This window comes from Sceloporus undulatus, chromosome 1 (genome assembly GCF_019175285.1).
Source record: "Sceloporus undulatus isolate JIND9_A2432 ecotype Alabama chromosome 1, SceUnd_v1.1, whole genome shotgun sequence".
Classification (NCBI taxonomy): domain Eukaryota; kingdom Metazoa; phylum Chordata; class Lepidosauria; order Squamata; family Phrynosomatidae; genus Sceloporus; species Sceloporus undulatus.
Window position 1 is genome coordinate 14602074 of NC_056522.1, and position 17786 is coordinate 14619859.

General features: G+C 41.2%; 1 protein-coding gene across 6 annotated transcripts in view; it reads left to right on the forward strand.

Moving 5' to 3' along the window:
• Positions 1 to 17786, forward strand: part of CCDC88A (coiled-coil domain containing 88A) — a 143586-nt gene that overhangs the window by 54033 nt on the left and 71767 nt on the right. For all 6 annotated transcript variants that reach the window (XM_042451803.1, XM_042451793.1, XM_042451813.1 and 3 more), the window contains exons 5-8: positions 359 to 417; positions 2099 to 2182; positions 10698 to 10838; positions 14365 to 14534. In XM_042451803.1, coding sequence (XP_042307737.1) covers positions 359 to 417; positions 2099 to 2182; positions 10698 to 10838; positions 14365 to 14534 — 454 coding nt within the window. The remainder of the gene's footprint in view (positions 1 to 358; positions 418 to 2098; positions 2183 to 10697; positions 10839 to 14364; positions 14535 to 17786) is intronic.

A 17786-nucleotide genomic window follows, 5' to 3' on the forward strand; every position in this document is an offset into this window, starting at 1 on the left:
CATTAAACCCTGTACCAACAAGGTAGTAAAAAGTTATTGAAAGGAACTGATGGCATATACAGTGGACCCTTGTTATACGCTGGGGTTTGGTTCCAAGATCCCCCGTGTATAACAAAATCAGTGTATGCTCAAGTCCCATTAAGTATAATGACATAGCAAAATGGTGTCCCTTATAATAAATGGAAAATCAAGGTAAATGTATACTTTTTTGGAACATTTTCAAACCGTGTATGCTTGAATCCGTGTATAAAAAATCCGTGTATAAGAAGGGCCGACTGTAAATGCATACAGGAACAGTAGCTGTTTCATTCTTATTTGGAAATGTACACATTGTATATTATTTTAAAAACATTTTCAGAACAAGGTACTGAAGAGGTTAAAAAGCTCCTTCTACTCCTGCTTGGTTGTGCAGTTCAGGTAGGTCTGCTTATTTATTCAAGTTATTCAACTGCCAATTTACTCAGCTTATTCAGCTTATTCAACGTGATCATTTTTTAGACCTCCCTATATTCTTGTTTCCATATATACTTTTCTATAAGTCAAGAAATTTATGCCCAAAAATTGACCCCAAAATCCTGGGTCAACTTATACAGGCCATTATGGTAATGCCTATGATGGCAGTTCATTCAGTCAGACACACAGACACACACCTTCCTCCCCACTTTCCCTCCATGCCTAAGAATGGACTGCAGGAAGCAAAGAGAGTACAGGGTGATTTTTATTTCTATGAGAGCAATAGCTGATCTAGACACAAACACCTTCCTCCCCACTTTCCCTAGTCCAGCATTCACACAACACACACACACTTTCTCTTGCTCCTTGCCTTAGTTTCTTTTACATATGGCTCTCCCACAACTGATTCTTCATCCCTGCCTCTTCCTCACCCTCTCTGAGAAGACAAGCCAGCCCTGCAGACAACTGTGGATGGGCCAGCAGTAAAGAGCTTCCTTTCTGAGGAGACTTTACTGTAAAAGTAGGTTTCTTGGTGGGATTGAAGGGCAGAGGGCACCTGTGACTGTTTAACCCCACTCCAAGATAAAAATGGCTGCAACTGGGACTCTTTAGTGCTTCCTCACTGTGGCAGAGAAACAGCTGCTGTCTACTGCCAGGGAAACACTGAAGAGCCACCATGGACCTGAGGAGCCTCAAAGTTTTACTCTTGACTTGTTCAGGGGTCATATCAAAATCTATAACCTTGGCCCCAAAACTTGCCCTCGACTTATACATTGCGCCCTTGGCTTATGCGGGGGATCTGTTCCAGCCCCTCCCTGCATAAGCCAAATATTGTGTATGCTTGAGCCCCATTCATGTACAGTGTGCCCACATTATATGCGGGCACGCTATACATGGCTTTGCGCACCCCATTCATTCGAATGGGACGCACTGCGCCTTGCACACTCTTGCGTGGCTCTACACAACTTTGCGCATAAGCTCAAAGCCACGTATAGCATGCCCACATATAATGCGGATGCACTGTACATGAGATTGACTTATAGTTGGGTATATACGGTACATGCAATTTTAAGTAAACTCTTGCTGTGACTAAATATTAGATGTAAACACTGACTAAAATTACTTTTGTTAGGATTTTGTTCTTTCTTTATGCATATTGTCTGGAATCTAACCAGGAGGCACTCCTGTGATAGACCAAGGCAACAGAGGAAGTGGGGAAAAATGAATTGAGATTGATGTTCAATAAAAATAGAAATCAGCTTTTCCCCTTTGTTGAAAAAGAAAATTTTAAACTCTTCTTATGTGACACTTGGTCTAGTCACAGTCTCAGTCTTGTACATCATAGAATTAGGCAGTAAAAGTTACTACTATTGCCAGTTACAAATCTAACAGTGATGTTGTTGAATGCATGTTTTAGCTTTTCTTTCCATACAATTATTTCATTGAAGTAGAGATAAGTAGTCAGTAATTGTCAGATATGTACACCACTGACAGCTTCTCTTTCACATTTTATATTGGTATTTTATCTATTTATGTAAACCATTTTTTCAGCTATTGAAGGGGCCCTACATTACTAAAAATGATGCAGTATATTTGAACACTTAAACCAGCTATGAGTAAATGTTTATGTTTATTTTTATTTTAGTGTCAGAAGAAAGAAGAATTTATTGAAAGAATTCAGAGTTTAAACTTTGATATAAGAGCAGCTGTTGCAGCTCATATACAAGAGGTATTATCTTCTTTACTTTAAAAAAATATTAAAGTATTCAAAGACTTTAGGAGGAAGCCAAGTGTCTTGATTATCATTTGTTAAGCATCATGTGATGGATAGTTATAAAAGTCGTGTTACAAATGACACACTATAAATCCTTTCCTGTTTAGATTTAATCTAGGGGTAGTCACTAGATGCTACAGGTATGAAACACTTCTTAGAATTCTCTGCTCCACAGAACTGGAGATCTGAATATTTTCTTGCTATTTTCCTTAAATTTTCCTATTAAGATGATCAGTGGTCCTGTGGAATCCCTAACTGGAATTCAGAAATGACTTTGTCTATTGACACCACCGAAATATCCTCTTCTTATCACAGAGCCAAATCTGCTCTTTGGCTTTCTAAGAGCAATGAATCAGGCTGGACAGTAACTAGAGCAAAGATAGTGCTAGCTTGAGATATTCTGCCAAAGGCAGATAAAGGAGAGTATTTGAGTCTATCCTGTGAAAGAAAGTAAGTCCCATCTTAGAATCTACTTTGCAGCACTGAAGGCAGCAGAGAAACAATTCTTTGCTCCCTCTATTACATCAGCTCAGTCCTGTCAAGCACAGCCTTTCTGGGTAGTTAAGGGGCTATTACATCCTAAGTCCTAAACACTGCAGATGTAATCCAGTTTGAAGCCGCTTTAACTGCCCTGGCTCAGTGCTAGGGAATTCAGGGAACTGTAATTTTGTGAGACGTTTAGCCTTCTCTAGAGAGCTCTGGTGCCATCATTCTTCATCTTGGAGATCCTTTGTGGTTTGGGAGACACTACAGAAATGTATTAAATAAATAAATAAATAAATAAGTTTGGTGTATTGCAGTCATTCTCTAACATTTTACCCTTGTGACTCCTTTACATCTACCTGCATATGTTGTGCTCCCCCATATAGTATATTAATCAAAATATTTTGTTTAGTGTACATATTTTTGTTCACACATTCATGTATATTCATATTTTAATGTTTTATAAGTAAATAGCATTGCTATAATTAGGACAGTTTTATCTAAATAAATTCAATACTTAACACAAGCGTAAATTTTACATATACTGTCTCAAACACAGCCTCACTTACATCCACCAATGCTCACAGATATACACATCCAGGCTGAATCTACAGTGCAGAAATAATGCAGTTTGACCTGATCCCATGAAATCCTGGGATTTGTAGTTTGTTCTGGCACTAGAGCTCTCTGGCAGAAGGTTAAATAGCTGAGAAAACTACAAATTCCAGAATTCCATAACACTGAGCCATGGCAGTTAAAGTGATGTCGAACTGTATTATTTTTCTAGCGCAGATTTTGTAGGTTCATTCATTCTTTCACTCATATGCATACTCATTTACTCTCTCACACAAAGATTAACAATGAAACATTCATTCTCAGGGTAGTGATGGGATGGGTTGGGGCCGGAGGAAGTGGTGGCTTGGGATGGACCCTGCCAGAGGCCATGATCCAGGGAGCCTCCCTACTCTCTTCCTCCCTCTAATTCTCCCTGAGGCACAGCCAGCTGCTTCAAGTGCCCTCCTTCCCCCCCCCCCCTCCAGGTCCGATAAGTTTGGGAAGCAGGGATCAGGGCCTCCAAGTCTTGCTTGAGCAACTCTTCCCTCACGAGTCCTGCTCTACCAGTTGAGAACCATTGGTCTAGTGATTTGGGGTTGGGATTAGGACTCTAGGAGACTAGGAGACTAGAGTTTGAATCTTTGGTCAGTTATGGAAGCCCACAAGGTGACATTGGGCAAGTTGCACTCTTTCAACTTCTGAAGAAGGCAGTGGTAAATCCCTTCTGAACAAAATTTATCAAGAAAACCCCATGATAGGTTCACCTTGGGGTCACCATATGTTTGGAAAAAAACAACAACAAAGCCATCCTCAGAAGAAGATAAATGCAAACCAATGAGGTCACAATAAGTCAACGGGTGACTTTGGAAGCATATTTTGCTTTTATTTTGTTCTCTATCTTTATGACTTAAATTAACTACCATTGGTTCTTAATGGGAGATGGGGATTAGCTATGATCTTTAATACTAAGCAGAGATTCTTAACAGATAATTATTTTAGTATTAAACAGTAGGTATCTGTATAAATATTTTAGTAGTGTATATTTAAAAATAACATATTATAAAAGACTGTAATAAACATATAATTATTCAAGAACAGTACCAGTGGATATTATTAGAACTGTTTAACTCTGACATCAAGAACTGTATATTCCATTCCATCTCCATCCCATTTTTCTTTCAGTGTTATGTCACATGAGACTGTAAGTCTGAAAGCAGGCTTTTATTTTATGTTTATTTGTCTATAAGCTGCCTTAGATGAAAACCTTGAGGCTTTTTGGATCAAATGCTTCAGTTTATTTTTCTAGGACAACTTTGAAATATGTAGAATTGCAAAATATTCAAAAAAAAATTGATTACCGTAAATATGATGTTTCTTGAGGCAGACAAAAGCTCCAACTATTTGCCTCACAGTCAGTCAGTCACAATTAGTATGTCTTTCTGTAATCTTAGCATTAAGAGAACAAATTCCACCAGGTATGGGTCCCTGAACCTGTTGTGGGTCACATCCAGCCACTACTAATGAAACATAGTGTGAGAGGGAGATTTTGGTTTAAAACAAAAGTGCATGAGGCAGCACATACCTTATTTTAAGCTGAATTCTCATTTTAGAAATGCATGAAGTACATATTTCCCAGCAGAGAGGGTCCTGGCATCCTGTAATCTGGGTTTAGCTCCTCCTATTTGCTCCTGTAGGCAGGGACTATAAACAAAAGACCGGCCCCTATATAGGGAGGAGCTAGCCCCCCTGAGCCTCAGTCTTGTTCCTGCCTATGCTCCTAGCAGGATGTTCTCTTCGAGCCAGCGAAGTTTTTCCTTTCTACGAAAGCGGTTTGAGAGTTTTCTTGGCCTTCCCTTCTTCTCCTCTCTCCTGCCTTTCCCCACTTCCTTGGTGGTGGCTATGGCAGAGGACCCTGAGACCATGGGTGAAGGGCCTTCCTTAACCCAGGCTTCCCTAGCTCAGGGTCTGCCAGCTCAACAGAGGGAGCTGGCTTCAGAGGGAGACCCATTGGGATGTGTTTGCTGTTGCTCTGCAGCTTCTTTACTACAGCCTTGGAAGCATGAAGAAGACTTAAAATGGCAAGGGCTCCCAGGATTGGAGAAAGGTCTTGGCTTTGCCAATGACTCTCCCTCTCCTCCAAAGCTGCCCCCTTTCATGGTGGGAGCACAGGAGATTTCTGCAAACAGCATTGCAGCACATGGGAGCCGTGAGAAGAGATGGTGAGGGGTATCCCCTCCATGTCTCTGTTTCTCCACATCACCTCTGCCCAGCCTGTTTAAGGCCAGGGATCAGTGAGGAAACTGGCCAGAAGTCATGGAAACTTCCCTCCTCAGCATCTCTGCCCAGCCAGAGTTCAGAGGACAGGCCAGCCAAAAGCCATGGCAAAGGATTTCTCTGCATCTCCTCTGCCCAGCCTGAAATGGCCAAGGTCAGAGAGGCAAGCCAGCCAGAAGTCACATGAGAACGGTGAGTACCAGGGGCCCTCTCTCTCTAGCCACCAAAGAACCTTTGCCAGATCTAATGCCCTCGCTCAGGGCAGGCATTGCCATGAGGCCTCTGCCATGGCCATTGCAGGCACTATGCCTAGCATAAGGTTTGGGACTCTGCCAGGAGGGCAGATGGGGGCATTAACCCTTGGTCTCCCCCTTCCTTCCCATCTCTGGCCCCAATGGCACCCAGGACCCTAACAGGTGTGGGGGATCCTTTTGCAGACTGGGAAACACATGGTGGTGTTGCCAGGGCTCCTGCACATTCCTTTTGAATTCTTATAATGAGATGGTGTATAAGGAGGCAGAGGATTCCTCCTCTGTGTTGCTCAGACACATGGCTGTAAAGGAAGCTGGACTTGGCCCAGCAGGAGCTGAAGCTGCCAACTCAGAGCATCCCACAAAAAAGCACAAAATGGCTTCATGTCCACCCCAGAGAGAGCATGGCCTCTGCCACCCACTTCTAAACAGAGGCTGGAGGGCCATCTATTGGGAATGCTTTGATTGAGAGTTCCTGCATGGCAGAATGGGGTTGGACTGGATGGCCCTTGGGATCTCTTCCAACCCAAGGATTCTTTGAGAGACCACATGGATACAAATCCTCCTGTGTTCCCTCCCCCAAAATTACAACAACAAAAAGGGGTAAACCATTTGTGCATATCATGGGTGGAGAGTTCCCTTCACCCCCAATTGTGTTTGGCTGCCCCAAACCGTGGCACTCTTGAGAGAAAAGCTTGAGCGCTTGGCCTCTCCTTTCCATCAGAGATTATCCTTTCTCAGGACACAGACTTACCTCAGGTAAATGTAGAGCCATGTCCCACATCAGTCCCTCTGCCCTTCCCAGCTACCTATGCAAGTGGGAGGGAGTTGAGGACCAAGCTAGCTTCTATCATGCAGCCAGGCTACTATAAAGCCTGCCTGAAATTAAAAGGGCTAAGCTGTAAACCCCAGCTTGAAGTTGGGGCTGTTTTAAACATAAATAAAACAAAGTGCCCTGTGAGTATCAGGGCTACACTACAGGTCATATGCAGCTATCTACCCATGATTAGCAATGGTCTTCAGTCACTGCTAACTTAAGAGCAGTTTCCTCAGTGCTTGGAATAAGCCACTGCCCAGGCAGCCTCCCTTGATGGGGCAAATAAAGGAGGGGAGAGCCCCCACATCAACAGGGCTGTGGGCTCAGATTTACAAGAGGTACTGGTTAACCTTTCTGGTGTTCATTTTATTAATGTTAGCACATGAGGTTTGAGTTGTGCTGTTTCTGCTCACCCCCCTCTCCTTTTTTGCAGGCCAGAGAAGATGCCTGGAAACTAATTCTTCAAGGGAGGGGCTAGCCATAAAAGCCACATGATGACTTTTCTTGCCGCCTCATGGGCCTCCATCACTGTCTCCATTAGGTCCAGAGCCTTTTTTTGCCTTAGGTGGAACAGCCAAAGACATAGGATGAGCACATGGTTCTACCTCCTTTGTGCAAACTGTTATCAGCCATAGCACTTCTCATTAAGAGCATAAGCTTTAGCAATACAGATTCATTTAAATGCTAATAAACAGGGTGACTCAAGCAAGCAGAAGGTCTCTGGTCACTCAGCAGACCTTTAATGCTTACATGCATTGAGGATCTTTGGTAAAAACATCTCATATGAGGTGATAGATATATTGGATTAAGGTGACCAACCAAACTCCATTTTAGTGGCAAAATGATTATGTTCCTGTTATAAAACACAGTGAACCTCAGTTGGCTAGCCTCAAAAGATGTGGCTCCCCTTGCCTTCCCTTCTTTCTTGGAGAGATGTCTGTTAAAGGGAAGAAACTAAAAAAAATACAGTTTCTTCCATGAGATGGTTCTCACTAATACAGGGGGTTAAGAAAAATTCTTATCAAAAACAAACAGACAGACTCCTCTCCATGGGGGGAGAAACTCCCCTTCTTCCATGAGTGTTTTAAAACAATATAATCAGGTTTCTCTACTAAGGGGTTGCTTCAAATCCCATTCAGACATCTTACAGAGCCCTGAGGGGTCTGCCACAAAAATCACAATTACCTCTTACCTTGTCTAGATTGTTAAATTTTAAGTAAGAATGCCTGCTGATGGGCTTGCCATTCAATTACTGCCTGGCTTGGAAAGCCTATTGTAACAGGATCTATCATAATATGATGAATTGGGCTCAAGGCCATGAAGGTTCATGCTGCTAATCTCTTTTCTTTAGTGGTCTCAGGGTGCTACAAGATTCCTTTGCATATTGTTGGACATGTTTTGATTGTGATTTCCTGCATGGCAGGGGGTTGGACTTGATGACCCTTGTGGTCTCATCCAACTCCATGATTCTATGATTTTTATGGTTATAAGGTTAGCTGCTGTGTGAGTGAGTGTCTTATCCCTGATTGGGTTTTCATGGCATGGTCTGGTCCGAACAACACCATTGTTACTACCTTTTGGGGCTGGAAAAACAGACTTCCTAGTGCCTATGCCTTGTTTTCTGCTAGCAAAAATGCTCAGATTTAATATACCATACAGCTCCATATAGAGACTTACACCAGCCACCTATATGCCCACAGCTTCTATCTATCTATCTATCTATCTATCTATCTATCTATCTATCTATCTATCTACCAAAAAAACAAACAAAACAATAATACAACACGGCAAACTATGATTTTACTATTTTATATAGGAGACTCCATTTTACTATGCAATTATATTTTATGTGCCTTGAGCTTCCATGGATTTGGTATCCATGCAAAGTCCTAAATCCAACTCCATATCGAGGGCCCACTATACTATTTTAAATTTAGGTTTGTGTTCCTTTGACAGATCCCTTTTGTGGAGAAAATTCTCTCCTCGAAATTAGATACCAGAGGGCTATCCTTGCCAAGCCCCCTGTTCCCATTTCATGACTCCTTAATCAGCAGTTCATTTAGCCACGAGACCCCTCAGCCTTCATACAGGTTGATGATAGTCTGCTACATGGAATTGGGGTGATTTTTGAAGTCTCTAGACAAGTTCATCCTCAAAAGAAATCAGACTTAATTCTGACCACATGCTCTGTTAACACAGAGTGTCTCCATGCTTCTGCATGGACTCACCAATGTCTGCGAGATAAAGGTTAATCCAGTGTCTTCTTTGCCTAACCATGGGATTAGTCTTATTTTATACAGGTTCACAGATGTACCAGTAAAGAACTGCACATTGTTTTAAAATTTTAATTGGAGGTCAGACATTAACATTCCTCTTTCAGAATGGTAAGTCTTAATTACTACAAATGAAATCACCTTAATATCACCTTCATTGCTATAACCAGTTGACAAGGTGATCAGTGATAGGGTGGAAGCTGCCATAGGTCCAGATTAGATCAGGTTCTATTCTGATTGATCACATAATCCACTGCTTAGGCAAGTTCTCATCAAGTGCTTCAGGTTTTCAGTGGCTGACCTGCTATAGTCCATCCAAGATGACATTAAGAAGAGACTTGACCCAACATGGTTATAAGGCAGGTGTCTGCCATCATGTCGTTTCTGCTCCATACGAGAGCAGCTAGAATGGCAGCCATCCTCACATTAAGAGGCTGTTGAGGGGAGTTTCCAACAGGGCCTGCCCACCAGACATCGTTTTCCATCTTGGGATGTGAACATGGTCTTAAAGGCTCTGATGGTTGGGCCGATCAAGTCCCTTTGGGAGGTCTTCCTCAAACACCTCTCCCTCAAGGTCATCTTCCTCACGGCCATTCCCTCCGCCAGACGGGTGTCAGAGCTGGGGCCCTGTCGGTACGTAAAGACTTGTGTATTTTTAGGCCTGTCTCAGTGTGCCTTCATCCAGACCCTACCTTCGTGCCTAGGGTCAACTCAGCCTTTCAGGTGTCACAGGACATTCTCCTGCCTTCATTCTGCCCTGATCCTAAGAAGGACTTGGAAAAGACCTGGCACACATTGGATGTGTGCAGAGCCCTCAAAATCTACATCAAGAGGACTTCAACCTTAAGGTCATCTGAGATGTTCTTTTCCTTTCGCCTGGGCTCTTTGGGGTACAGGGTACCAGTCTCGACTCTGAGTAGGTGAAATCAGGTCTTGTATTCAAAAGAGCTACTGAACTCTTGATCTCACTCCACCCAAGGGGTTGATGGTGCACTCAACCAGGAGTGCATCTACCTTGACCGCTAGCGCCTACCTGTCAGATATTTGCAGGGTGGCCACATGGAAGTCGCCTTCGACCTTCATAAGACATTACAAACTGGACGTGTCTCAGTTCGCTGAGGCGTCATTTGAAAGGAGGTTCCTCCAACAGATTGTGTCGGGGGCCACAGTCTCCTAGCAGCACCTCCCTCCCAGTTCGAGAGGGCTTTTGTAAATCTCAGATTACAGGAGGACAGGACCCTCTCTGCTGGGAAAAGGAACGTTGGGTACTTACCGTGACACGTTCATTTCCTGCAGAGAAGGGTCCTGGCATCCTGCCCACCCGGGTGCTGCCTGCGGCCTCCGACCCTGCCTGCCTGTTGGTGGACCTGCCTTGTTCTTCTTGTTGTTGCTGGATTGGTTTTTCTGAGTTCTTGTTTGTTCTTGGACTAGTTTTTTCTAAGGTGTTCTAGTTAACCCTTAGCTGATGTTACTAAAGTTCAGTCGCTTGGCTTGTTATTGACTGAGGCTCAGGGGGGCTAGCTCCTCCCTATATAGGGGCCAGTCTTTTGTTTATTGTCCCTGCCTACAGGAGCAAATAGGAGGAGCTAAACCCAGATTACAGGATGCCAGGACCCTTCTCTGCAGGAAATGAACGTGTCACGGTAAGTACCCAACGTTCCTTTTTGTAGCTGCCTTGTTTACAGTAACATACACCTTTTCCCTCTTCAGCATTATAGGAATAACATACCCAAAAAGTGCAAGGGATCTCAAACCACAGGTTGCATACCCCGAAATCAGAAAAGTTTTCACTTCTTTATGATTTTTATCCTCCGTAGGTAACTCATAATCAGGAAAATGTGTTTGATCTCCAGTGGATGGATGATAATTCTTTGTCACATGACTATATTGAACCTCTCTTAAAAAACATGGCACTGCATTTAAAAAGACTTATAGATGAGAGAGATGAACATTCTGAGGTATGTATCTTGCCAGTTTTTCGTTATGTTTTTTGGGGATATTTTTTCGTTACTACAGAAATTAAAACATTTACTCCCCACCCTCATGTAATTAAGCAGCTGTTTGCAAAAACTGATGTAGAGAGTTTTAACTTGAATGGGTTAGTACATTTTGGTGGGGTGTAGGTCTTGTCCCATCAGCTATAAAGAAGTGACTCGGTCCCATTATTTTGTAGTATGCTCTGTTTTCTTTTAAAAAATCTTCTTGCCTTGTGCTGAGAATAGCTGTCAGCTGAAAATAACAATAACCACTGCAGACAAGGATCACTGCTGCTAGAATGCATGAATAAAATTAATGTTCTTGTAATCCATTTAAAAGTATGAGGATCAGCTGTTGGTGATGAGTCTTGCTTGTGGCATGGGTTCAAATCCATACACAAGTATGAAAACAAAGATAAAAGCATTGCAAAACATTGCAAATTAGTTACCTTTTTATCAAGCCATTTTCATAATCAACTATATTTCTTAGCATGGAGAATAATGAATAGCTCCTCCATCACCCTATAACACATCCGAGACAGGAGATGACTGTTCTGTGGTTTCCTCTTTTTTTGATCTGCATTAAACTCAGTTTTCACTTTTAAAATGCTTTGGTTTAACTTCATAGTTCTTTTAATTCCTTTTAAAACCTTCACTTCTTATGCTATTCCTTATGTTTGCACCTCTTCTCTTAGTATTCCTTATCAGTGGACTATTTCTCCCTTGAAGAGCAGCATGATCTTTTTTTTGGGGGGGGGGGCATATTTCATTGAAAACTGGTATTTCATTCAAGTTTCTTTCTTAACAGTTAAGCAGAGATTGAAGTTACTTTTAAAAACCAACCAACTATGTAGTTACTGTATTTTACTCTAGTCACTCAGAAGACTGTAACTGCTGCTCAGAACAATAACTTGATGAATTACTCATTACTCATGAATTACTCATCACTAGCATGGTGTAGTGGTTTGAGTGTTGGTCCAGGAGACTAGGGTTTGAATCCCTTCTTTGCCATAGAAATCCACTTTCTCAGCCTCAGAGGCAGACTGTTGTTTGTTGCTACTGTGCCATGGAAAATGCAGAGATGTTCTCACTGATACTCCCAAGTGGCCAACTCAGATATTGCAACTGAGAAATTGTGTCAAAAATGCAAAAGACAAAGCAGTCCTTTCCTAGCACTTTCTTTTCAGGTACATTGGACTACATTTCCTATCAATTAGAATGGTATGGATTAGTAGTCTAACGTATGAAGTAAATTCTGTGTTGGCTGGAGTACTATATGGACAGACAAATTTCTTAAAGTATTCATTAAATGGAACCGATTTCATTTGCAAATGGGTGGAGAAGCAACTTCTCCTCCATACTCCTATTCAACATATACAATACATGTGCACCATTATGTGTTGGCATTTGGGAAACCAGCCTGACAAGGCAGCCTTCCTTCACCATCTTGCACACATTTCATTCCCTCCCTCCATTCCTCCTTCCCATTTTTTCCCCTTTTTCTGGTAGTAGCAGCATCTGTTACCATTCTTCCTCCCACTGCCCAGTCCCCATGGCCAGGCAAAGTACAGCAATGCAGAAGAGGCAGCCTATTTTTAAAGGATTCCTTTTTTTTAAATCTCCAACTAATTTGAATCTAGTGCAGCTCTTGTTGTCGGTGTATGTCCTTTTTCCTCCCTAGTTGCATGCTCTCCCTGTCTATCTTTCTGTCTCATCTTTGTTGCCAGCTGCCACTTGAGGCAGCCGCTCATGTAATTGTCCTCCTTCCCCTGACATTGCTCAGACTGAGTAAGCACACTGGGTTACTCGGTCAGCATTACTTGGCATATTATACCCAGTCTGATTCCACTGAAAAGTAGTAAATTACAGTCATGGATATTACAAGCACAAAAAGTAATTTTGTTCCAGGTTGTCACTACTAAAAACAAAGAATATTTACCAGAGTAGCTTATTAAAAATGAGTTACCGTATATACTTGACTATAAGTTGACCTCATTTATGAGTCAAGGGCAAGTTTTGGGGCCAAAGTTATGGATTTTGGTATGACCAGTGGATAAATCCAGGGTAAAACTTTGAGGCTCTTCAGGTCCATGGTGGCTCTTCAGTGTTTCCCCAGCAGTGGACAGCGGCTGTTTCTCTGCCGCAGTGAGGAAGCGCCAAAGAGCCCCACTATTTTTTCCTTGCAGTGGGGTTAAACAGTCACAGGTGCCCTCTTCGCCTTCAGTCTCACCAAAAAACCTACTTTTACTGTACACTCTCCTTAGAATGGAAGCTCTTTACTGCTGGCCCGTCCACAGTTGTCTGCAGCTGCTGGCTTGTCTTCTCACAGAGGGTGAGGAAGAGGCGGTGGTGAAGCGTCAGTTGGGGGAGAGCCAAATGTAAAAGGAGCTGTTACAGGGAGCGAGAAAAAGTGTGTGTGTGTGTGTGTGTGTGCATACTGGATGAGGGAAAGTTGGGAGGAAGGTGTGTGTGTGAGAGAGAGAAAGAAAGAGAGAGAGATTGGATCAGCTGTTACTCCCATAAAAATAAAAATCGCCCTGCACTCTTTGCTTCCAGCAGTGCATTTCAAAGTATTGGGGGGAAGTGGGGAAGAAAGTGTATGTGTCACTGAATGAGCTACCGTCATCGGCGTTACCATATCAATCCGTATATAAGCCGACCCAGGATTTTGGGGTCAATCTTTGAGCATAAATTTCTCAACTTAGACTAGTATATATGATACTTAGCTCTGTATTCTACCAACGTATTTTTCTTTTTCTGCAGTTGGTCCTATATTTCCTTTAGCTTTACACACAAATGGAAGGATTTCCGATCCTCTTTGTATTTTCCATATTTAAATTTTTGGCAGAGCTTCCTTTTAAATCTCTTTATATTTAAATCCTTGTGCTATGTATGTCTTTTATAAATTTTAATTAGGAGGAGGAAAAGTGAAATGCTTGCTTACAAGTTGGCAGGAAGAGTAATAAAATGACAGGAACAGGGAAACATGACTTTCCATAACTTCAAATGGGAACATTGAGAGATGCACTGAGTGAGATATCCTAAGTGTCTGCGTACAGTAGCTATAAATGATTTCAGTTGCTTTAGCCCCAAAAGAACCTCACAGATGGACCTATTTAATCCAGTTTCTACCATCAGGACAAAATACATCTTACAGGAGATATTAATTAAAGGTTTTACATGTTCTAGCCACAGCAGACTGAATTTGATTAAGATGTTGGACTGGAAGAAAGAATACTGAGGCATTCTTTTATCTTGTTTTCCCTGTCTAAATTTCATTCATCCCCAGCCAGCAAAGCATGTGTCAACAGTTATACTGGTACAGATCATTCTGGGTGGGATCCAATACGTTTGTCACACAATAGAAATTTTTTCAGACAGAACTGTAATTCAGATGCTGAGATCTCCACTGTTGCCTTTGAGTTCTTTATACATGATACTTTGTGTAACTGAGAGTCATCTTTCTCCTTATATGCATCTGTTTAATTTTTCAAAAAAAAACCCTTAGACTATCGTAGAACTCTCTGAAGAACGGGATTCTCTTCATTTTCTACCTCATGCATCAGCAGCACAATCACCTTGTGGATCGCCAGGCATGAAACGCACTGAAAGCAGACAGCACTTGTCCGTGGAGCTAGCAGATGCCAAAGCAAAAATCAGAAGGCTTAGGCAAGAACTGTAAGTGTGCTGTTAAGTGCAATAAAATACTGAGAAACTATACATGTTTCAAGGAAATAGAGCTATTTTAGAATGGAAGAAAAGAATCTTAGCCTAAGATGCTGTGGTGTTATGTAGGAGACAGTGGTACCTGATACTTCAGTATTGGATTAGACTTGTGTAACTTTATGAGAATTAGTAACAGTGGACTCCTAGTGTAATTTGTTTGTTAAGTGGATAAATTAGAAAAGGGTACTTAATTAATACAAAATTCTAATTAGAGATCACGTTGTGTTGCTATCGACTTGCAAATCAGCTATCTTGTAACTTGCTAAATTTCTGTCAAATCCTAGTTAAATTCAAATGGAAAATTGGACTTCTGAAAACTTGTGAAATGTCCTCCCTCAGTGAGTGTTCGTAAGCAGTGGACCTGACAGTAGTCAGATAGCTTCCCCAACTCAAGAGAGAGTGGCCAAAACTCTTCTTTAGTTGCAGAACTTGACATTAGCATTAGGACCAATAGTAGATAAGAAAGTCTATGGTGTATAGGTCAGATTTTTGTCTGTTTATTCCTTTTTTTAAAACATTGAAACTGAATTGTAGAATTAGAAGGGCATTGCTGTTACCGAATAACTTCAGAAGATTATGAATGGAACAAATGCTTGATGTGGTACCTAGTATCATTACAAATTGTAATCGTGTTCCCTGGGGATACCGGGGGAAAGTTGCTGTCAGAGGCTTGTTGCAGGATCTGATACCAATGTGTTTGCTTATCTCTGTTTTGTGGCATGTTGTTGATGGTGAATAGCTATTTTTGATTAAGAGTCTGCCCAGTCACAAGGACAGACATACTTCCCAAGGAAACCTAACTGTGCCATGAAATATGTATTACATTAATTGAGAATTTTTGGGCTGTTCTCATATATGTGATGCCCAAGAAGACATGAATTTGACAAGTTTCAGGTAGCTTAACAGTAAATGTCCACCATTATATTTTTGACAAGAGGGTTAAAAAAAGTAGGTTTTTCACACACTAATTCTTCCACAAGGGGCGCATTTGACATTCTTAACCAGCAATGTAGCCTTAGATGTGCTTGGGTGTTTAGAAAAGAATTGGAAACTACTCTAGACTAGAGGGGTTTTTTTTAAAAAATTTATCCATAATAGGGAGTGATTGGAGGTGGGAAATGGCTATGAAATCTGAGGCCTGAAGCTATATTTCATTTACCAAATTTCCAGGGTGTGTCTTCTACTTTTATCACCCAGGATATGTAAGACATTTTATAAAATATAGTCTTACAAACAAAGTGTAATTGTGGAATTTAGATCCAAAATTCTATTTCTGCAAACAAATGAGTATCATGACAGTTTTTGCCAAATGACTATTGGAAAATATGTAACACAAGCATGACAGAAATCTGTTGGGGACTTTCGCACCTAAACAGTTGTACAGTATGACTCTCTCTGGGTGTTCTGATAAGTTTTTTGCCATAATTACACTTTCCTAGTTTTAAAAACGTTTTCCTCAATACCAAATAAAAATATGCCAGCTAATCATGCATCTCTACTCATTGTAGGCTGTTAACGGGAAAGTCGTGCTGATTTAATTTTGCTAATTTTTCAGTTTTAGTTTCAGTTGTGTAACAGCTGTGCTATAATTGACTAGCCTCATGCTTCATTTTGTCATGTATTCCATATACTGGCTGCAGGGAATTTTGTCACTTGAGTAGTGGGAGAGCATGCCTTTTTGCCAATGCCTCAGGTCAACCCAATGATACACCACTCAATTGGCTATTAATAGTGTAAATGCCTGTGTGTATTTCCTAAGGGTTTTGGAATATAGCCATATTTATGTTTGTTTAGTGCCTCTGTCTCAGTAGCTAGGCTGTTTCTCATTTGAGACAAACCATACAGTCATAAAATCACTAGGTTGGCCTTCAAGTGATTATCATGTGCATGTTGAAGTTTTTTTAATTTATGGCTCCCAAACCTGAGAAGTGGTATACAGTAGTTGTTTTATGAACTGTGGAGCCATAGTTCAACTTACAGCCCAGCTCTGACCTCTGAAGATTGTCACTTGTCCTCTGTCTCAGACCCACATATTAGCCTCAGTAATTCATACAATCAAGCATACAAAGTAATAGATATACTGAGTATTATTACTGTATTATAAAAAAAGGAAACACAAAAGACTGCAGGAACTATAGGACCATAGCATTAATTGCCCATGCAAGCAAAATTATGCTCAAAATTCAGCAGCATAGACTCCAGTCACATATGGTGAGAGAAATCCTAGAGATGCAAGCAGGATTCAGGAAAGGAAGCGACACTAGGGAACACATTGCAAATATATGATGGATAATGGAGTGTACAAAGGAATTCCAGGAAAAAATCAGCATGTGCTTTATAAATCATAGTAAAGCATTTGACTGAAGAGACCACAAAAAGCTATGGATAATCTTAAGGTCATGGGATGTCAATATATCTGATAGTCATGATGAGAAATCTGTTCTTAAGACAAGAGACTACTGTTACAGCAGAGTTTGGAGAAAAAGAATAGTTCCCAATTAGCAAAGCAGCAGACAAAACTACATTCTGTTACCCTATTAGTTCAACTTGTATGTTGAAAATACCATACGAGTAGCAGGTTTAGACTTGGAAGAAGAAGGATTGAAGATAGGAAAATCAATATTAACGATCATATATAAGGGTAGAGTACCATATGACTAGCAGAAAATATCACAGACTTGGAACAATTTCTAAGGAAGGTGAAATGCAAAGGCAGCTTAGCCAACTAATAAGTCTTTACTCATTCGTCTTGCATTGACAAAATAATAGTCTTGATGGACTCCAGTAGTTTTCATCATTAGTTGACATAGAGGAAGAATGTAATTTACAGGCAGATTCAATGTCATGAACTCAAGAACTCATCAGGTCCAGAATAGCTTTATTCTGCAAGCAAAGTTGATCACAGTACACAATTGTTGTCAGGACCAAAAGGTTTTTCCAGTTATACAGTATACTTAAAGTCCAAGCAGTTCACCTATAATAAAAGTTTTTATTCCAACTCAGAGCATTCAGTTTTCCCAGAACTTACTCGGCCGTCTTCCCCCTCTCAAGCTCCAGCTTCTCACAAGAATGACCTTGGTGTCTTGGAGTTCCTGAATCCTCCCCACACACCTGCTTATTATCCCAGGCTGCAAATGACACACAATTTCCTTCCCAGTGTCATCAGTTGAATAGCATATACTGTACCATCATTCCACATTACCA